This window comes from Talaromyces atroroseus (genome assembly GCF_001907595.1).
Source record: "Talaromyces atroroseus strain IBT 11181 chromosome Unknown scaffold_6, whole genome shotgun sequence".
NCBI lineage: Eukaryota > Fungi > Ascomycota > Eurotiomycetes > Eurotiales > Trichocomaceae > Talaromyces > Talaromyces atroroseus.
In genome coordinates, this window is record NW_017971438.1 from 1,114,407 (window position 1) to 1,135,876 (window position 21,470).

Here is a 21,470-nt window from a genome sequence, read left to right on the forward strand (position 1 = left end):
GTGGATGTTTAGATACCCTGTGTACTACCATATGTGCAGCCATGCAAATGCAGCATTGACTATTCAATTTCCAAATATCATGATTCTTCTATCCCATCATGAATAATCAATTATGTCAACGCATGGCTAATACATAGTGATTTAGCTAATCAGACTCATTCTGATCATTCATCCCCGAAATGTGACACCCCATTGGCAGTGCCAGTATCAGCATCAGTAGCCACAGGCACACTCTCATCACTCTCCTCGCCATAAACATCCGAATCATCGAAGAATACTGCTGACTGGCGTCTCATTTCATCCATGACGCTGCCTCGTCGATGATGCTGGTTCTGCTGATCGGCGGGTATACTCAGATACGAAGCGTCGGCAGGGGTATTGTTGTCATTGTTGTTGTTCGGTAAGGAGAGTAATCTGGTTGATTCGTCGAGTTCTGTTCCCTTGTTGTCATCGCCGGCAGCAGGAGTAGTGGTAGTATCGTCGAATCGGCGAGAGAGTAAAGGTGATAGGTCGTCGCGGTTTTTTATTCTGTTGTGCCCGGAAGAAGGAGAATTCTGCAGTAATCCCTGCATAATCAAGTTCTCGATCTTTGCCATTCGGTTCTGTATGAACGAAATCTTGGGGAAGGCGCTCTGTTGGCCTACATGAAGCATGCGTGCCAGTCGGTCTGGTGAGGGATCGGATAAGATATTCCAGAAATCAGAGGGAACTGATTTCGGCCAGATTGTAATTGTCCCGCTGAACGACTGCTGCAGCCAGATTTGACTCCAGTCTTGACCTAGCGGCCGCGGTAAGAGCTCCAAATGGCGCAGGACACGGAGCCATTTGTTCAGGTCGAGTTTGATGTATTGTTCCACGGCAGAACCCAGGAATCCGCCTCGCCAGCCGCGACCTTTGCGATGCGTCACGGGTCGGCCGACAGAGCCCCGGGAGCTGAAGAAGAATAGGTTGATGTGGGGGTTGACTTGGGAGACAATGGTGAAGTTGACGTTGAAGTGGAGATTGAGCGCTTTCACTGGAATGTCGGTGCGCAGACTGCCGTCTTTCCATTTGTGTCCAAATGAGTAAGGGGATAAGCTGCCGTCTTTATTCTTTTTCATGAGGACCACGGGATTCAGGATGCCTGGCACTGCGGCTGATGCGATTACTGCACTCCAGATCACGCAGTCCGGGGATGTTAGGTAATTAGCTAGGATCGTTGGGGAATGGGGGTCTGATGGTACACAGGAAACATTGAGAATTCGTCCCGTACGCTCAAAGGCTTCCCGGAAGGTCATAGAGCCCCTGGTGAACCAACTGCATTGTCTAGCCCAGTCAAGTGTGTCGAAGCGGGCGCCTGTCCGCCACCAGCGCTTGGTCCATGCTGGAAAGTTTTCGTGGCAGGCCCTGATGCGATACGCCAGTGCAGGAATGAGCAATTGTTTCAGTTCCTGATTAGTCCTTGTTGCTACCAAGGCTGCTACCAGCGCTCCACCTGAAGTTCCAGTGATGATCTCCGGCAAAACTCCATTGTCCAGTAGAGCTTTGACGACACCGAAGTGGTAGTAGGCGAAGGTCGCCCCGCCAGATAAACACAGAGCAGTTCGGCCAAAGTTGGTGTCCAGGTGTCTAAAATGACGATATTTCACTTCCTTGGTCAAATCCCTAGTATTGAGGAGCCATTGCAGACACAAATGTACTTCATCGAGGTATTCTTGCACCAGATGTTTCGTGCCAGAGTAAGCTTCGCTGTAAAGTCTCGGATTTTCGACGCCCACGAAATTGTTCTTGACACAAGCGTCAAGAAGTGATCGAAGATCTTCGACGGCCTGTGATGACGATGATGACCCCTCGGCCTGGTCCTCTTTCTCGATTTGGGTCCTCAGCTGTCTGAGCTGATCCACAACTTTCCTCACCGTGAGGTAATCATAGTAAGCATACTCGTCCTTCTCCTTCCACTTCTCATTACCAAGGTAGGTATCTAGGGTACGTGCTGCCCGTTTCCAGTCTTCGTAGTTCTGAGTAGAGTGTAATGCGCGTCGCAACGTCTCCCGCCGACCGGTCCAGGTCACAAAGTGCTCGTAGAGATAAATGTAGAGTCGAGTGAAGACATAGACAACGCTGAGAATGGCAATCCACGCAAACACAGTGACGAGAAAGGGGTATTTTAGCAGGGTGTACAAGAAGCCCTCGCGCGTTTCATCCTTCGTTCTCCGTGTGACTGTGGAGGCCTGGGTCGTGCGAGAGCGAAACGGTCTGCGGACTCGTTGACGAATTGGACGCCAGTCGTTGATCGCGACTAGGGGCTCAACTTCGGGGGCAGTCAGAGCCTTTTCGAATTGGTGGAGATCTTGGGCAGTGATGAATTCGGTGTCGTAGTCGGGGAGGAGCGACGGGTCGTGGAGGGGCTGCTGCGAGGACGGACCGCCGGAGCTCATGGTAGAGAGTGGTCAATGTGCATGGTGTTTGCTACTACCATGCTCAACTGTCTCTAGTTCAAGTGATGTAGACTTGACATTGCCCTTTCCTTGATCGCGACAATGGATGTTGTTGGGTTCAGATGACGTCGGTCACCTGTCGCGCCACGGTTTCAGCCACAGTGTGTGGGGGCTTGTGGCTGGTGATATACTTGTTTTACTCCTTCGCAATTGCCTATTCCATCTTGCTTTGTATACATTCACTTGTCTGGAGTTAAAATGCTCTATTATAGTCTCAGGACATAGCAGAAAAAGATACGAGTCTTCAATAACAGTGTGTACTAGAGAGAACCCCTAACACCCATGCTGTGGTGTGTATAGTCCTACGTCAGAGGGCTGTATAAACTATGACAATCGGCGGTTATATTAATATCTAACCCTGGGAGATGACATAGGGCAGGGCATTAATAACCGACTTGCATACAGTTAATAGTAATAGAACGATACGATATGGACTCGGAACAAAAGAGTGGCAAATAGTTTGACTATCTTGTTCATCTGACATTTTGACTACTGACTCGTTAGTTAGTTACGTTAGTGTTCAGCCTGGTTAGCAGAATCCATCAAGTGGCGATACTCGGTGATCATCGCCAGGATGTCTGATCGTTGGGGATGAAGAATGAACTGCTGATGCGAGACTCCACTGAAACTAAAAATTATATACATGCTAACTAATAGCAGTTCCACCATCAGACCACCCTATTGGGCGAGATAAGTTCCCGCGGTGGTATTTTCATAGCTGAACCAACGTCCAGTCACGGGTTTGCATTACTATTTCTAATAATGAGAGAATTAATCGCACCTTCGCAAGAATGAATGTATCGAATGATCCGTGGTAGCGAGCGGCTCACCGCCAGTTCGGCTTCGTTCGACATGGAATCCAAACCATCGCGAACTTGTGGTTTGCTTTTCTTATGCCAACTGAACTATTTTGTTTTATTTGCTCAAGAGGGAGGAGTGGCCAATGGCACCATAGCATTAGTTAGTTAGTCTTCTTATCAAGCATGCACGGAGCATATGAACGGCCAATCAGCGGCCTCAGGCAGCGTCGAGGAATGAATCATATCAGCTCGCGATTCTCATTCTGACTGCAGCAGCTGACTGCCACAATTGACCACTCGGCGATAAGATCGTGCAAAAGCATAACTAACCATGTCATGCCATGTCGAATATAATTTATACTCTTTGAGATTCGCGAGATTAGAAATATGGGTCCAGCGTCAAGCGTCAACCATGGGACAGCGTTCTTGATGGTGGATGCCGCGATAGAGAGATAGCAGTCTGATAGTATATACCGAGGGGATCGTTGGTATACAGAACCTCACGAACAGAGAGCACGACGATGCATAGAGGGGGATCAGCAGCGGAGGATCCGGCGAGGTGCAGCGCGTCTGGCACGGGGCCTCTCTCGTCGCTCGAATGCAAGGATGAGAGAGATCGCAAAGCGAGACGGTGGGGCCTGGAGGGGTGTGTGCACTATTTGCTAGCGCTGCTTAGTGCCGCATTTTTTTATTAGCACGGGCGCTAGCTGCGAGATAGGACTAAGGGTGCGCTCTTTCCACCCGCCGTCCTCCATCGTCTGTCCTTCCACGCTGTTGCACCACGGCCTCCCGAACCAGCTGCAAGTGCTTGCAACTGTGAAAAACTCTGCTTGACGAGCGCTGTGTTGCGTCTCTCCCTCTTCTTCGCGTGCTGTATATCATTCCCCCGTGTTCCCGGTCGCTCCCTGCTCCCACTGCAAGGGCGAGAGACAGAGACAGAGATTCAACATCGTCTGAACGATTCTTTCCTTGCTGCACCACTGAAACAGCCATATCGCTTGTCTGGTCTCGTGAACGCAAGTCAACCTCGTGGTTCTTGTGAATAAGCAGAACAACCAGGGTTCCAAGTATTAAGCAGGTACAGCTTCGCCTCGCCTCCCCCCTGACCAACCGAGTGACTGGCTGGCTGGCTGTGACTCGGCTGCGGTGACCCGTCTTTCCTCTGTTCATTTAGTATATCTGTTTTCTTCCCTAGACTGACGTTTCTTTTTTCTTTTTTTGATTTCCTCTCTTGCAGACCTGGCTGGACCAGCGAAAATGTCGACGGGACCCTCTTCTCTTCCTTGAGCGCGTCCCCTGTTGCGTTGGGCAGTTAATACAATCCCCATAATGGAGAAGCTTAATTCGGAGGATGGCCAACTCTTCATCAAGGTGCGTCATTTCTATTGTTTGTTTGCCTACTGTTTCTCGTCAGTCGGTGCTAACACGCCTACCAGAATCTCGCCAGCTTCGTGCGAACACACGAAAAGGCTTTGGCCAACGCTCTACAACTGCGACGCCAGTCCGTTCCATCCACCGCATATGCATCCTCTACCTCATCCACCTTGGCCGCAGCCCTTTCCTTTGGCGCCTTGAAATTCGCCTCGCAGAATGTGAAGCCCGCCAAGTTAACTCTCACCCCGCACCATCTCTTCTACCTGCTCTCCCAGTTCGAGGACCTTTCCATCTCGGTAGGATCCATGAATGTTCGCCTAGAGAACATTCACAATGACTCATCCTCCGCGTATGTCTCATTTCTGAACCAGCCCGGTCGCTCCCGCGGCGGCGGCGATCGCGACTCCATCCACTCTGTATCCAGTGTTCGTAGTGTCATGTCTGGCATGAGCGCCATCTGGTCTTCTTTTGGAATCGGGTCGAAGGAATCCTCCGCCAAATCCGAAAAGGCCAAGGCCGCTCTGGAAGCCGACCTCAAGTATTTGTATTCCGCATTCACTAAGATCCCCTGTCTCCGTCTGGCTCCGGATCGCCGCGCTCGTCTCATCCGCGGCTATGAGGAGTTCCCCCTGGATACCGCAGTCCCGCTGCATGCCTTTAAAAACCTGAGTGCTCTGGAGATTATTGATATTGATTTCCGCTCGTTCTATGGATGGGACCGGCTCTCCGAGCAACTGCGTACCTTAACTTTGAAACGGGCCAATATCAACGACCCGACTGATCTCTTGACCAAAATTGTTCTAGATGATGTTGACAAACGTCGTCGTCGTTCTTCAAAATCCCACCCGTCCCCGATCCCTGGTGGCAGCATGGCAACAACTCCGTACAAGTATGATGAGACGAGTAGTAGCCATCATAAACCCATTTCAGCTCCAGGATCTCCCAGTCCTGGTAGCAACATGGCAACCAGTACCAGCCCCAAATCCATCCCCATGATTCGAGGAGGGTCCGAAGGCGACCGAGGACATCGCAGCTACTCTCCTACCAGGCCGCAGACATCCTCTTCAAGGCATCATCACCATCACCACCATCATCAAAGCCGTCACTCCCGGGCACATTCAATCAACAAAATTGCACGGTCCAGCTCGGGTAGCTCAAACTCGAGCGAGGTCTCATTGCACGGCAATCGCAGTTCGTCGAATCTCTTGAATGGTGTGTTGCCACCGACGAAGTGGCGCTTTCTGCGCCATCTTGGGTTGGCCGATAATTCATTGACAAGCCTGCCATCCGACTGTTTCATGCCCGTCGCCAACACCTTGCATTCGCTGGACTTGTCTTCGAACCTATTTGCTGAAATCCCCGACAGCTTACCGTCTTTGGTGGCGCTACACGCACTCAACCTCTCCAACTGCATGATTAACTCGTTGCGGTCTATTGCGAAAAACCCGTTGCCTGCAATTACTGCTTTGAACTTACGTGGCAACCGGCTGTCATCCCTGGCTGGGATTGACCGTCTCCTCTCATTGGAGCGTGTCGATCTGCGAGACAACAATTTAACGGACCCCACGGAAATAGCCCGGCTGACTGGTCTCCCTGAAATACGAGAGATTTGGGTCTCGGGCAATCCATTTACCAAAACCCATTCAGGGTACCGGGTCACGATTTTCAATTTGTTCCGAAGCACGCCTGGATATTCCGAAGACATTGTGATTGATTCCTCAGGCCCGGGGTTTTCGGAACGGAAGCAGCTAGTGGAACGAGTTGCTGAACCAGAGTCTGCTCCAGTTGTTCGTCCGGTTGACCCTGAACCAGCGAAAACCGTGAGCAAAGTATCGACGACAGTGCGTCAAGATGGGTTGGCGCAAGATGTAGCAGCGGAAGTAACAGCAGACGGGGCCGCTGAGTATACACATCGCAAGAGAGGTAATCGTCGACGTATAGTTGATATATCACGAGAAGATTCTGCAGCGCAAGTTTTCACCCCTCCTCCTATTTCTTCATCATCTCAAAACAAGCCTCTACCCCCCAATCCGCCTGTTCTGGTGGATCCCTTCATATCAAGCGGGCCTTCAAAACCGAAGGAAAAGACGATAACACTATCACCACTATCATCAGACGTTGATCCCGCGAAAAGTATCACCACGCTTTCTTCTATTCCTCAAAAGGAGAGTGTTGTCGTTCCTCCTCCCAAAGCCTTACCGGCGAAGCCAGATGCTACAGAGTGGAATTCCCACTTTAGTCTCGGCGGTGGTGATAACAATAAAGATATATTTCGCCCGAGACTAGAGACCATGAATAGCAGCAGCGGCGGTGGTGGCGGCAGCAACAACAACTGGCTCAGTATGCTTCAGGACGGGAACTGGCAAATGCAAGGTGCAAGACAGCAGCCGACAGGCATGTCTGCCGTTCCACGCACTGGACCTGGATTTGATGCATCCATCATTCGACCGGATACAGTCAGTCGTCCTGAGAGTCATCTAATAATCAGTGGACGGACACTGGGATAACTCTCCTCGCACGGTTATATATATTATACCTCCCCTCCCCTCATTTCAATACATCAATACATCGATCCATGCTGGATATACAACATTGACGGAAAGAGAAAAGAAGGGCCCGCCACATCTTGGCCCATTTGATCGATCGATTCTTGCAAGTTGTTATTTGTCGATGCTTTTCTCTGAAAAGAATCATTATACCCTTATCCTTTGATTTCGAGTTCGATTGTATTATTGCATGCATATACCAAGGCGTTTTGTTTCCTCTTTTCTTTTCTTTTCTTTTTTTTTTCGTTCTTCTTTCGGGCGGGTATGTTTTGATTTATTTAGTTTTGTTTGTTCATGCACTTTTTGTCCCCAGTTGCAGTATCTTTGTTTATAAAATTATTCTGCAATGATCTGATTGATGCCATTGACCGTCTCCTCTAGACCGCTTGTACGTTATAGGCGGCGCTCTGATCGATTTTTCACACAAGGTGTCTTTTTTGTTGCAGCTTCTGATTTCTGATTTCCTGCTTGGAAATGAATTGATCTTCCTCTTGCGGTTGAAATAGTTAATGATCTGATTACATATCACGAAATTGCGAGTGCTTTCTTTTCAAGTTGGCTTGGCAATCTGATTGTTTTTCTGTTTTTCTCTTTTTTCGAGTTTATTTTTGTTATACAAAGAATAGTTATGCTTTTTGTATGTATGCTAGATATGATCGCTATGGATTATGGATTGGTTGATATTGCCTCAACTATGGGCTAAGCATTAAGCATGAAATATACCTAGGTGGCGCCTGCATTCACTAATCAAATCAATGCATGCAATATACTCAATATGAGTTATCTAATGACACAGCTATATCAAATCTCGAATAGGATAAGAACACTAGCGCTGTTTCTTTTTTTATCTCAGTCTAGCTTTAGTCAAACCAGTCAGGATTCGTGTCTCATGTGCAGCGAGAAAAAGAAAGGAGTAAAAAAAAATTTTATATGTAGCGAGGGAGGGGACCGAGGGGCATTGGTGACTATCGTCGTGTTTCTCCTCGATCTAGAACGCACGATGGAGTGGCGTTGATGATACCTCGCGGCTTCAGACTGGCCTGGATCGGGCTCTATACTAGCTGAAATCACTGATAGCACTACTAGAAGAAGCGGACGAAAAAGAACGATACAGAAAAGAAGAAAGACGGGCAGCTTGCGGTGGGCAACAGAGAAAAGATAGTCAGGCCTGGCCGAGTCTGCCGCGCCGATGTTTGCCTGCCTTGGTTGGACAGACACCTCAGGCCGTGACTCCGGCATTAATCATCCCCCCTCCTGCCTGCCCAGCTTCCTCCTCTCGCTGCCTTTTCTCTCTCTTCCTCCTCTTCCATCGCAACTCCATCTTTTGCTTTTAGTCTGCGCCTGCATCTGTGTCTCTCTTCACGAACGCTCAATATTCATCGATCAATCGGCTCTCGCTTCGCGTCTGTCTGTCTGCTGCTCCCGAATCCCGCCCTTGAATACCGCTACGACTTCGCTACCTTGGCTTTCCTCCTTGTTAACCATCACCCTTAAAAAGAGCGAAGGGGAAAAAAAAAAGGGAAGAGAAGGCAGCCAATTTTTTTTTCGTTACAACCTGCCTCTGCTATTTGCGCGACTGTCAAGCCATCGCATTTTTTTCTATTTTATTGGGATTGAGAAAAGAAAGGCGTGGTCATAGAGTTTTTAGTGTTCTTTTTTTCTTGCCTTTTTGCCTGCTCCCCCGGATTCGACCGATTTTTCTCGACGAAGCTTACACATCTTCGGCGCCACGATCGATTGATTCTACTTAATCAATTCGACGAAAGAAAAAATTTTTTTTTCCCATCGTCTCTTCGGGCGTCGTCATTGACATCTCTGTCGCAGAGCCCAGCTAATCTAGCTCAATTCGATCGAGACCTCTTTCCATTTTTCAGGGAGTCGGAAATTTCTATCGTCGAGGCCTACTGGCCTATCTCTGCCGACGGTTTTTTTCAAACCCCAAAGTTACTTCGACTCCACAGACATCTGGGAGCTTCGATTCAGTTTTCAAATCAATTTTTTCCTTACGAGGTGAGTTACGAAGTTTGTCCTTGCTCACCGGGTGTTGCATCAGAACGCGTCGCTTCGTGTTCCGTCACACGCATGCACCATCTCGTTTGATCAGCATTTTCTTCTTGCTAACGCTGAAATACTACTAATTTAGCTTAAAAATCGGTCGAGCGACACCCTCACTTAATTCCGTCCTTTCTTTCTCTTTCCCCTTTCCTCTTCTCTCCCTTCCCCGCCTAATCCTTCCGCTAGCCTTCACGGCAGCACATCGTCATGGCTGATCAAGAGATCGATTTGGACTCTATCATTGATAGATTGTTGGAGGTGAGGGGTAGTCGGCCAGGAAAACAAGTGCAGCTGCTGGAGTCGGAGATTCGTCACTTGTGTACCAAGGCACGGGAAATCTTCATTTCACAGCCCATTCTCCTCGAGCTTGAGGCCCCTATCAAGGTAATCCCTTTCCCCCCCCCCTATTGTTTGGCACACGCTGATGATTTTAGATCTGTGGTGATATTCACGGTCAATACTACGATCTTCTACGTTTGTTCGAATACGGCGGCTTCCCTCCTGAAGCCAACTACCTTTTCCTCGGCGATTACGTTGACCGTGGCAAACAATCGCTTGAGACTATCTGCTTGTTGTTAGCGTACAAGATCAAGTATCCTGAAAATTTCTTCATTCTCCGCGGCAACCACGAGTGCGCATCAATCAACCGAATTTACGGATTCTACGACGAATGCAAACGCCGATACAACATCAAGCTATGGAAAACATTTACCGACTGCTTCAACTGCTTGCCGATTGCCGCTATAATTGATGAGAAGATCTTCACGATGCACGGAGGCTTGAGTCCGGATCTCAATTCGATGGAGCAGATTCGTCGTGTGATGCGTCCCACTGATGTAAGTATGCTATTTTGCGTTTGTTTAGCGGAATGGGAAAACAAAAGAGAAGAAACGAAGGAAATCGAGCTTGTAGCTCAATCTAACCCGCTAACTTGATAATAGATTCCCGATTGCGGTTTGCTCTGCGATTTGCTGTGGTCTGATCCCGACAAAGACATTACCGGCTGGAGCGAGAATGACCGAGGTGTTTCGTTTACGTTTGGACCGGACGTGGTGTCACGATTCCTCCAAAAACACGATATGGACCTCATCTGCCGAGCCCACCAAGTCGTCGAGGACGGGTACGAGTTTTTCTCGAAACGACAGTTAGTGACGCTGTTTAGTGCGCCAAATTATTGCGGAGAGTTTGACAATGCGGGGGCAATGATGAGTGTGGACGAGAGTTTGCTTTGCTCATTCCAGGTTTGTGGACCGAGTCCTTTCATCTATCGAATGACCGATGCTAATATTTGTATGCTCAGATTCTTAAACCAGCCGAAAAGAAACAAAAGTACGTTACCGGGGGTATAAGCACAGGCAGACCCATCACTCCTCCGCGAAAGCAGAAAAAGAAGTAAAGAAGAAATACGAGCTTTTCCATGTGCAGCAGGTTCGGACGGAAATAGAACAGCAGTTTGAATGATCGACTCGACAAGCCAGAACAATACTCAACTCCGAAATATTCCGTTAATTCTCATTCTGATCGACTGGGTCTCCTTTTTACCCTGAACCTTTTTTTTACCTACAGGAACAATCTACGCCGCCGATCGTCTCTCGACCAACCCACCAATTTCTCACATTATTAATAATCCCGTTGTACTACTATTCTCGCTATTACAGTCTGGTCTTGTCATGAACGATCGATCGCTGGATTTGTTATTTCCAATGAAAAAAACCAATCCAGTCATGATTATTGAGCACGAACGAACGAACGAACGAACGAACGAGCCAAATGAACGAGCGAACGACGAAATGGGGACCATTGAATTCTCGCCATATTGTATGTTGGAACATTCAGTGGATGGAAGGGAATGGCTTAAATATGCATTCATTGCTTGTCGTTGATGCACAGAAACATGGTACGGTATGGTATGGTTTATGCTAGGCTAGGCTAGGATATTGAACGAGGAAGAGTTGCTTTTTTTCCCCTTCTTTTCTTTCCCTTTCATTTCAAACTTGATTGTCGATGTTCTCCATTTCATGCTTAGCATTTTTCTTCTTCTTTCCCCCGTCTTTTTTTGTTCTTCGTTTTTCCGTTGGGTGCCTTTTTCTTTTTCTCTCTTCTTTCCCTCGTGTGTGTATGTATGTATTGTCATGCAATGTCATGATATTCCTTGACCATGACTAATGCTTCCAAAATAAAGCTGTAGTCCTAACTTAGGCATCACCTATACACATTGATAATTAAGACTGAGCAGGTAATTGAATAATAGTCGTAGGATGATATTAGGACTATGAATAACTTGCAGAGGAAGAGAGCAACAGAAGAAAAGAAAAGTATCTAAAATTATAGGGCTCAGTTTGATATTGATATTGATACTGGTATTTGTTGTGGTTGATTCGATCGATACAGCCAGCAGAGTTCGATTGCAGTAAGGTGCGTGCGTGGTTGGATAGTTGAATATATCAATTCAACTCACGTAGTTAGTACATAGCAAGCAGAAAGGGGCACATAGATCAGACATATTGAGAGAGCCATCTGATACCCTCTCCGTATCCTATGGGGAATCGATTAGCATTGTACTTTGAGTAAGGAGAAGGTCGGGGAAAACAAACCTTGTCTCATAACAACACTACACATAAAAACCTCAATAGCCCGAATGCCCTCTAGCGGCACTTTGCCTTTACCCGTTGTCTGCCACAGACCCATATGATGGCGCAACTCGTCCTCGCTGACTGCATCCGGGTGATCGATCTTGTTGCCGAGGATCAGGAAGGGGACCTTGGAGAGTTCTTCCATGGCTAGGAGCGCGTCGAGCTCGGCTTTGGATTCGGGGAAGCGCTCGTGGTCCTTGGCGTCGACCAGAAAGACGATGCCGCTGACTTCGGGGAAGTAGTCTTTCCAGAGGCGACGGGCTGTTTGATCACTGCTTGTTAGGGGCGGGCCTGTACATAGGTATAGAAAGAGAAAGAAAAGGGCGTACCCTGCTGGTGACCACCGAGATCAAAGGTGGTGAATCGGTTGTTTCCAATGGCCAGTTCCTCCGATGCTGTTGTTAAGGCGTCTGGTTAGTTGCTTCCTATATCGATCGATATCATATTCTGCTGTTCGTCTGAAGGTGCATACTCGGATGAGCAGTAGGCTGCAGAATGGCCACTCGGTCATTCTATTCCATATACTGCATTAGCTTATCATCATTCATTCCCTTAGCAAGGTTCGTAGAAGAGATGGACGCACCTTCAACATATGCAACAAAGTAGTCTTTCCGGCATTATCAAGTCCAAGGAACAAAAGTTTGGCGTGTTTGTTGAGAAGGCCCAGGGATGCCAGGACATCGTAGACTAGTTTACATGTCAAGTCAGCCGTTGTTTGGTTTTTCTTTCGTCAAGTAGAGAAAAGAAGAGAAGTCGTTGTCGCCGTGATGCATATGGGTCGATCGGACAGGTCGATCGGTTGGTGGTAAACTTACACCAGTTAATAATCCACATGGCTGAAGCGATCAAGTTGATAGATCCCAATCCAACAAGTAGAAACGCTCTTCCTAGACAAGGGCGGGTGTACGTATGTGATGGGCTGTCGTGGTATCGTGATCGTGCGATTCTGATGAAAAAGGTGTTGTCGGAGCGAGGTGTCGGACGTCCATTTGGCAGAATCAGAATACGTACTAGCTTCGTGATGCGTTTGTGCCTGCGGATTCAGGCAGGGATTACGTTAGGCCATTTACCTCGCCGGGGTTTCTTCGGGTCTACTCGCCACTACCGTGCTACGAATATAGTCACGTTGTTCATATATAATCTATGGACGGACATTTTTGCAGCTGAGATTTTATGAGAAATGTATATGTTATATATATGTATGCATGGATTTAAGCAGTCATCATTGGCGCTGTAATGCTATGATATGCAAGCCATGCGCAGCTGTAAGTAGGCTGAAGTAGCTTTAAATGGAATATTGCTTCAAGTATGTACAAAGCAGAAGTAAAATAAATATATATATCCATGAAGAAATCAGTCTAAACAGACAACATCAATTGGGTATCTTTGTTAACACCGTATGCTTTAAATCGCTCAGCCACTTCGAGCCCGAGCTCTTTCATGCGCTCTGCGCCTTTTCCGCGCGCTGCACGACGCTCTGATTGCTCCTTGGCTGCAGCCTTGCGACACTGTTGTCGCCAGAATTTTTCCTTGCGCTTTTGTCGTTTGCGTTCAAGCCCTTGAATAATGTCAATCGGCCCACGCGTGTGAGGCTCCCGACTGCGAGACACTGCTCCTTCTGTGGAGTTCACCGACGAAGCTTGATGATAATGATGTCTTGACCCTTCGAGACGAATGAAAAACGGATTCGGAGTGCGCGGCAGAGACTTGGTCCGGCTGTAGTAAGGACGCTGCACGGGACCTGTGATGTTGACTCCCGTGGCAGCTGGAACGGGGATCTGAATCGAAGGCAAACCAGCGGACAGCACATTCCTAGCTTTAGGAGGCGCCGGCGACTTCACCCGCTTAGGCGAAATATGTGCATGTGCCCGTGGTGGAGGGTAATGCAGTCGTCGGGGAGAAGTACGGGACGTCTTCTTGTTATTCCCCTTCGACCTGCCACGAAGAAGATCTTCCTCTATCCGAGCAGCAGTTGCTACATCGTCCTCTGCTTCGTCCACTTCCAAGTCGTCGTCATCATCATCATTGTCTTCTGGATCCGTAGTAGGGAAGCTGGGGTCAATGTCCTGTGGAACAGGGACATGCTTTTTGCGACGTCTTTCCTCAATGCATGACAGGTAAGCAGCTTCCAGCGGACGATCCTCATCTAGGGTTCCGCACACGAAATCAGTGCTATCCGGCAGATCCGGAGTAGGTGCTCTGGGGATGTTGATGGCGCGGCGACTTTTGCTTTTCGAACCCACAGGCGATGGCAGACCCTGGCTACCTTCGTGCTTAAGAGAGTCGATGGAGGTATTAGAATTACGACGTTCGGCTGCCAAGCGTACAAGATCCAAATTGTCAGCACTGGTTGCCGCAGTAGTCGTCGACGGTGCCCAAAATTCGTATTCAGGGTTGCCATCGCTCTCGTCATCTGAATCAGCAAACCCAGCCTCATTATCGGATTCATTGCCGCCGTCCGAGGACGAATCATGGACTGTTTCGGCATCATCATCGATGTCGTCTTCATCCTGTTCATCATCGTCGTCTTCGTCGTCGTCTTCCTCCTTGTCTTCCTCGTCTTCTGCTTCCTCTTCCGCAATGGCTTCGGCTTCGGCTTCTTCTCCTAATTTTCGGATGGCCATCTCTTTCTTCATGCAATCAGCCAATGTAATTTTCTGTTCATGCTCCGTCGACCGCGCAACCCACTCATCGACCTCGTCGAGAGAGCTAGCGAACTCGTGAAATCGGGTCTCTTCAGAGGGCTTGAAATCACCCAACCCAGTCACGTGGAAACCACCGGGCTTTCTGTTCGATGGAGCAGCGGGCGCTGGCCCTGTTACTAGTGCTGCAGTATTCTTCGTGGAGGAGTCTTGAGAGGGACGGCGGGAGGGCGGTGCAGGCGACCGACTAGACCGCGACGTGTACGAGGAAGTTCTTCTGTTGGCAGGTCTGTCTTCACTTTGGCGTATCGGACATGCGAAAGTTAGTGTCGTCTTGCGTTGTGGGGGCTTAGACGTAGCAGCAGCAGCAGCATTCTCGGATGGTGTCCTCTTCTTTTCGGGTTCCTTTGGCGGGGCCGGTTGGCGTGCACAGGCAAAGCTGATGCAACGCTTGCGTCCGAGATCTGCCTCGACTTTCGATTCATTGGGATCTGAAGGGGGCGAAGCTATCCTTGGTTCTAGAGCGGGAGCAGTGAGTTGAAGTGTGGACAGGTGTGGCGGACTGGAGGTGTTGGAGTAGGCAGGGCTGGTGAGGTCACCATCGCTAGTCAGCTCGGCGCTGGAATGACCACTTGCGTTGCTGACCGGGTAGGCGACTTTGCGGGCACGGTCTGCTGGGGTGAGGTCAGGGCTCCTCAACAGAGCTCGAGTGAGCAACGACTCTTTCTTCTCGGCCATTGCCGGAGGCGATTTCATGTATATGCGGTGGTTGTTAGGATGATCCGGGGGCTCGTCACCGTCGTCTACCACTTCGACGTCCTGGTCTGCGGAAAGCGAGGGCTGATCTGAAGAAAAGACCATCCTCAGAATGGTTTGCAGCTTGGGTACTTGGTGGTCACGGTGTTGGTGGTGAGCCATGGCATGTATGAAGTCCGGAGAGTCCGGAGAGTCCGTCGAAACGAAACGAAGCGGTCGATTGGTGTCTGTCAAGGTGAGTAAGAGAGTATGGATCGTCTCAGACGCGCTCTAGCTAGGAGCGGCAGTCCCGACAGAGGGTTATTTGAGGTGTCCCGAGCAGGACGCAAATTGTCAAAGTATGGAGGGCGACATATTGGCGAGACTTTTGGGGGGGGTGGTTGAAGTGGACGCGATGGGGGGGGGGGCGAGAGGGATAGTGGAAATCAAGGCGATGAGTTGTAGGATGTGTTGTAAGTTGTAGGGCTAAGAGAGCAGAGCAGAGCAGAGCAGAGCAGGGCGAGAAAGTGGGTTGGAAATATTAATAATGCGTGGTGGTAGGAGGTATACGGAGCAGTGAGACCAAGGCCGGCGGATCGCCACCCTGACTGACTTTGTCTCGTGGTGCAAAACTTCTGCAGCGAGCCTAATGCGGCTAGGGCGTATTGGTACCGTAATCGCGCCGCCGCCCTGCGCTCCACGGCCGTACTGCGGGTATTAGCGTATTGCTGTGCGTTCAACTTTTGTATGCGGCTTTTTTCTCGTTTGCCAGCCGTGTCTGTCTGTCCACTTTTGTTTGTTCCTTCATTCGGTGTTCTTTTTGCCTTTTCCTTTTTCCTTTTTTCCCTTGTTGTTTCGCCGTTTATAGTGCAGATGCAGCTACCGCGGCAGACATAAGCTTACTACCAGCATTTACTGCCAGGAGGCAGTGCAATCCTACAAAACATATCGTCATGTCCTCTGTATATATCACGTGACTTTGCCGAAGCCGGGCTGTCCTCGGCGTCGCGCTAGTCCGCATACGCATTGCCGTGCTCCGTCCCGTCATGCCGCGAAATATTACCGCCACGGCGGGCTGTGATTCGCGGAACGGCTGTATTCTTACCCCGACGATGTTTCAACTGGTACACCTGTGAAACAGTTGCATTTGGACTGTCTGAGACGTCAGTATGTAGTCAATGCTCAATCTTTATATCCCTAATATCGCGAAGAGTACGATGGGATACATGACATCATGAGGCATTGATCTCGATGATGAAGAGAGCTTCAGAGCGCACGGGCATGGAGCGCTTTCGGATTGTTTGATATTTATTTTGCATGAAGCTTGTACTCTAATTGCGGTCAGTAGTTACGTACTGGCTAGGCTAGTAAACTACGGAGTAGACGGTAGCACTGCATAGTACCGTACATGTAGTAACTACATAACTAGTCGTGGTGGTAGTGGAAGAGCGGTCAATCTACTGAAACAAGAGCATGCTGAATTAGACATGCTTACTCTTCACCGAGACTCAGAAAAGATAGATATCGAAACAACGAAGAACGATTCAAACCCCTCTAATAAATAATAATAGAACTCGGCCATGCATGCACCGGAACATTATTCTAAGCGTCTAAGCATGACAACACATCGACTACGTACTACGGACAGCTAAGTTACGTGCTAAGTTAGTGAGAACTTTGGAGCTTGGAGGAAGCTAACAGGCGACGGTGCACAATTAGCAGCGATCAATCATGTTGTGCATGGAACGGACCAATCGCGGCGAAGCTTATGCCTAGCTGTATGTCAAGACGGCTCGCGCAAGTGAGGGGAATTATTGTTGAGGTTGTAAACATGTGAATAATAATATAATACTTTCAGGATTTTACTAAACAAAGTAGGAAGTTGAACCCGGAAATGTGAATGAAGGGTACCAAGCCGTAAATAACTCCACCGAGCTTGATCCAAGGAACGAACGCCATGAAGAAAATTTATATTAGACAACCAAAAAGCAATTCGGAAGAACAACCGAAAAGCCAAGTCCTTTACATTGCAGTTTTGTACAACCTTCTCATCTTCATCAGCTAACTAATATAGTCAGTCAGGCAAATTTGAAATAGCACAGACCACGCAACATTGCTACAATAGTTAGTACAAAAGCAAAACGGATATCCCTCTTAAGCGACGTGCATGAGTAGTTACTAGCTTTACTAGTAACTAGCGTTCGGACGAGAGGGCCTTTACCTAATACTAAGCAGAGCCTTGTTGAGCTGTTGGGTGAGGGATTTTTGTCCAGGTCCCTAGTATATCCCTAGTACAGTATAGTTACTAGAAATGATACTTAGCTAGTACGTACTAAGTAAGGCGGCCTGGCGGGCTACAAAATTGCAAATGGAATGCAAAAAGTGAAGTTTGCAAGAAAAGGGCATGTGCTGCCGTTTTAGGCAGGTCCGCGCTGAGACTGCATGCATCATACATGTATCTTGCATGATGCGACAGCTATACTATAGGTAACCTTAGTTCACGGAATTCTGCTACATACTACTCATTCGCCTTGCAAAGTGTATAACTAGCATACACTTCGAGGGATAGTCAGATAGTTCTTACTAAGACTTAGTCAAGACAGGCATGTGACACACGCACGTTTACCTTGTAACCTAAATAAAAGATACTAAAATTGTCTAAAATGTCTGTGCTAAGTACATTGACTGTCAAGAGATAGTTCCAGCACACTGGTATAGAATTTGTGTTGTAGATCATTCTTTGCATGCCCGAGGGAAGCTGTTTAGGGCTACCAGGTATATTGTTCTGACATCACTTCCCGAACAACCCTAGGCATATATGACTTGACATATACTTACCAGAGCAAGGATCAATGGAGGGGGGAGACGAGCTTGACATCATACTCAACAGCATGTTACTGGTTAAGCGTGAATTGATGGAAAATAGGTGATATATGCACAATGATAATTGACAGTATGACAAATTTGCTATGGTACACGCCCAAAATACAACCGAACCTGCTTTGATAGTACAAAAGAAACAAAACCTGGGAACGCCCGACTTGGGAAAATGTATGTACAGGATAAACGTCGACTGACAACAATTACGCCGAGAAGAAAGGGATATTTATATGTAGCAGTACAATAGCCTGTATCAAGCAAAAGATGAAAGTGAGAAAGGAAACGTCAAAGGATTAGTTATATGCTGGTAATTCGGTGAGGCTTGTTGCTTGAACGTGGCCGGTGCTTAATAACGGTTTCGAGCTCCCGTAGCATATTCGTGCTCGCGTCCGATTTCTCGCGCGCAGCTGCCTGTCGCGCCCGGTCCTCTTTGACCCGCGCAATCCGCTCCTCTCGCGTTAGGGACTGTCGTTTGCGGGACGATGGCATGACGATTGCTTCGAAGATCTCTTCTGCATCAGCATCAACGACTGCGAGGTTGTTGAGAGCCTGCGTTTCGCCATTCAACGCCATCAATGCCGCAGACGGACTGCCGTCTACTGCTGTAACGCCACCGAGGCTGCTCGTTGGCGACAGCGGTAGTTTTAAATCGTTTGTCGACGACGATGATGCCCGTGAAGACCTATTGAATGTCAATGACGATGATGATTGCTGCTGTTCCAGAGAGTTGAGAAGCGCCGATTTGCCCGCCTCCCATTCCTGTAGAAGGCCTCGTATATCGTCACCAATGGATTCGTACTGTGCCATTAGGGACGCGTCAATGTCGGGCTCGCCCGTGTCCTGCGTCAAGCTCTCGTCTGATTCTTCTCTCATCACGTGCATTTTTGCATGAAGCGCGCGGATGCCTTGTGATAGCGAATTCAGGCGTCTAGCCTGAGCTCGAAGAGTGTCGCGTCCGGTTGATGCAGATGGTGAAGGTGCTAACGGAGTAACAGTTCCTGTTTCAAGTTAGGCCAACGGTACAAAAGTGACTATGAGGTCACACTCACGGTCTTTTTCATTCAAAATATTTGCAATCTTGTTGGCAGCTTCGCCCGTCACTGTAGCCAACTGTCGCATTTCATCAGCTGCAGAAGTCCACGGAGGAATATCGCTACCGCGTCCGTCGGCCTTGATTGCTAACAAGCAGCATAAGATGCTCTTTCGCACGGTATACAGCCGGCTGAATAAAACACGGAGAAATTTCAGCGAATATTGATCTTCTACTGCGGCCTCAAAAGATGCGGAACGAGCCTCAGCCAGCTCTTCCATGGATAGTTCGTAAATATCATAGTACTTTTCTAAATTAGAGGGATCTGTGAGCAGTCCAATGGTGTGTTGTGCTTGAATATACCTCTCCAGCACATTAGATAGGCTCTCCGAGACAGCGCGGCGCAGTCTCATGCAGCGCCGTACCTGGGTTGTTTCTTCTAATCGACTAATTGGGGGCAAGGGTGTGCTTCTATAAAACAGCCAGTCAGAATTGAAACCCACAATGACGAAGGGAGAAATGAGCTTACATTCTATACCCCCGTGAAACCAGCTCCACCTCCTGTATGAAAAGAACTGACGATGAAACCAACGAGTCGAATCTTTGAGCGCTATCGATAAACCCAGACGCGCCATGTAGTGCGTGATGCCTCACGAACTTCAGCCACTGCCGTCTGGCAAATGCATAGAACACGACCCCAACCAGTGGCAACACAATCAACAGCACTACTATCCTGCGCGGGTTAAAGCCCGCACCTGTTCGTGACCGACTCCAGTGGATTAACCCGACAATGGAAAACGACGTCGCTGCGGTAATGATACTTCCACCCAGGCCGACAGTCGTCGAGAAGGATGCCGCCTCATACACGGGAACATTCGATTGCGCGGCGTCCCTCGCAACGGCCGTCGTATGAGATGTAGCGTTATACTCGTCTAGCAAATGGGATGCAATTATCACGTAGCCGAATTGCTCTAGAAACCTGTCATTTTCTCGCTTGCCGATGCGAGAACTGATTGCTGCCTATTCAACTCAATGAGCTCACTGCAAGTAGACACGTTTCCAAGATTTGTAGGACATACGGAGCATGCACGATGAATTCGGTCAAAAGCCCCAGTTCCCGCCTCCTGGAGCGAACTCTTCTTCTCCACAAATATATCTCGGGTGCGACTGTGTAACGACGGCACTCCTTTTGGAGCGAAGTTTTGTGGTGTAATGGTATTGGCATTGACTTCCTGCGGTGTCCAGTCTTGGTCGCGTTCACCTTCGCCTATGGATTTTGAAGCTTGGTTAGTTGTCTTCTTATCCCACTGTATCCGCGGGGGCGTTGAAGGTACGTACCTTCAAGATAATCTGCCAACGGCGAGTTCTCGTAGACCAGGGATTCCATGGCCCATGGACATCGACGGAACCGACGTTGTAGCTACCATGAACAAGCACGAATATTTTGGGGAGCGCCTGAAAGAGCGAAGAAAGGAAGGGCTACAAAAGACGGGAGATCTGAGACGATCGCCCACCCTTTCTTTGATATGGTTGACTGGAACTGAGGCGTTTAGAACACGCAGGCAGTGCTGAACTAACCACCAATAGTCAGTCAGTTTAGGCGTGACTAGTTAAGGAGTCGTCGGGGCCGGCTAGCTGAAACCGGACTAGTCGGTCTCGAGATACCACGGCGTGGCCACTCGTGTGAGCTGCAAAGGTGCAAGGTGAAACAGGAACACGCTGAGAGACGGCGGGCGTAAGAAGTGCGAGGGAGGAGGAGAGGACCAGTGGATTTTAATAGTTGAATACTTTCTGTTTTTGTCGCTCCTCTCGACGAATTACATCATGAAGAGGCGAAAGCCTACGATACATACCGTACGATACGGAAGGTGGCCACGTGCGCAGATCCTTGGAGCCTCAGGCACATACGGAGTACCTCAGCATCTCTGTGAGTTGATTCTGTCCTTGTATTTTATATGTTTAATTTCCTTGTAACGCTCGTTCTCGTTCAAACGAGCGCCAGATATCTTGTAGCCCCTTGCCGGCGAGATTCCCGTCCTTATTAATTGCGTGGCCCTTGCTTTCGACCTGTGCTTCGCGAAATTAATTCTCCCTTTGGTGCTGTATGGCCAACGCTGGAATATTCCGTCTTAAGGCACATGTACGTCGTAGCATAGACAAGAAATAGTTATACAAGAAGAAAGAGCCTGGGCTCTGCTAAAGGAAAGTGGCGCCTGCCAGCAGAGCGAGTGTTGCGGGGGCAACCGCGTCAACACGTCCCGATTGGTCAACTCGCAAACAACTCTTTACTGCTTGAGC

The 21,470-nt window shown here is 48.7% G+C and overlaps 6 protein-coding genes across 6 annotated transcripts, besides 4 other annotated features; 2 read left to right on the forward strand and 4 right to left on the reverse strand.

Annotated features, from left to right (window-relative positions):
- Positions 1-164: 164 nt before the first annotated feature.
- UA08_05304 (Patatin-like phospholipase domain-containing protein) lies at positions 165-2,417 on the reverse strand (the record flags this gene model as incomplete). Its single annotated transcript, XM_020267611.1, has 1 exon — positions 165-2,417. One exon carries the CDS (start codon positions 2,415-2,417, stop codon positions 165-167), a length of 2,253 nt encoding a protein of 750 aa, XP_020119564.1.
- Positions 2,418-4,606: 2,189 nt separating this feature from the next.
- On the forward strand, positions 4,607-7,158 carry UA08_05305 (hypothetical protein; the record flags this gene model as incomplete). The annotated part of the gene is made up of 2 exons (XM_020267612.1): positions 4,607-4,648; positions 4,714-7,158. 2 exons carry the CDS (start codon positions 4,607-4,609, stop codon positions 7,156-7,158), a joined length of 2,487 nt encoding a protein of 828 aa, XP_020119567.1.
- Positions 7,159-9,459: 2,301 nt separating this feature from the next.
- UA08_05306 (Serine/threonine-protein phosphatase PP1) lies at positions 9,460-10,648 on the forward strand (the record flags this gene model as incomplete). The annotated part of the gene is made up of 4 exons (XM_020267614.1): positions 9,460-9,636; positions 9,687-10,088; positions 10,194-10,493; positions 10,553-10,648. 4 exons carry the CDS (start codon positions 9,460-9,462, stop codon positions 10,646-10,648), a joined length of 975 nt encoding a protein of 324 aa, XP_020119566.1.
- A 341-nt stretch (positions 10,649-10,989) lies between these two features.
- Positions 10,990-11,042: a repeat region (Identified by RepeatMasker using a combination of RepBase library and repeat library created with RepeatScout).
- A 705-nt stretch (positions 11,043-11,747) lies between these two features.
- On the reverse strand, positions 11,748-12,719 carry UA08_05307 (Small COPII coat GTPase sar1; the record flags this gene model as incomplete). Its single annotated transcript, XM_020267615.1, has 6 exons — positions 11,748-11,788; positions 11,847-12,176; positions 12,215-12,280; positions 12,358-12,397; positions 12,469-12,572; positions 12,701-12,719. The coding sequence occupies 6 exons, from the start codon at positions 12,717-12,719 to the stop codon at positions 11,748-11,750; spliced, it is 600 nt and encodes a 199-aa protein (XP_020119760.1).
- A 524-nt stretch (positions 12,720-13,243) lies between these two features.
- On the reverse strand, positions 13,244-15,445 carry UA08_05308 (hypothetical protein; the record flags this gene model as incomplete). The annotated part of the gene is made up of 1 exon (XM_020267616.1): positions 13,244-15,445. One exon carries the CDS (start codon positions 15,443-15,445, stop codon positions 13,244-13,246), a length of 2,202 nt encoding a protein of 733 aa, XP_020119761.1.
- Positions 13,901-13,946: a repeat region (Identified by RepeatMasker using a combination of RepBase library and repeat library created with RepeatScout).
- Positions 14,367-14,446: a repeat region (Identified by RepeatMasker using a combination of RepBase library and repeat library created with RepeatScout).
- Positions 14,447-14,461: a repeat region (Identified by RepeatMasker using a combination of RepBase library and repeat library created with RepeatScout).
- Positions 15,446-18,439: 2,994 nt separating the features above from the next.
- On the reverse strand, positions 18,440-20,559 carry UA08_05309 (hypothetical protein; the record flags this gene model as incomplete). Its single annotated transcript, XM_020267617.1, has 5 exons — positions 18,440-19,140; positions 19,192-19,643; positions 19,702-20,192; positions 20,252-20,439; positions 20,511-20,559. 5 exons carry the CDS (start codon positions 20,557-20,559, stop codon positions 18,440-18,442), a joined length of 1,881 nt encoding a protein of 626 aa, XP_020119758.1.
- Between the last annotated feature and the right edge of the window lie 911 nt (positions 20,560-21,470).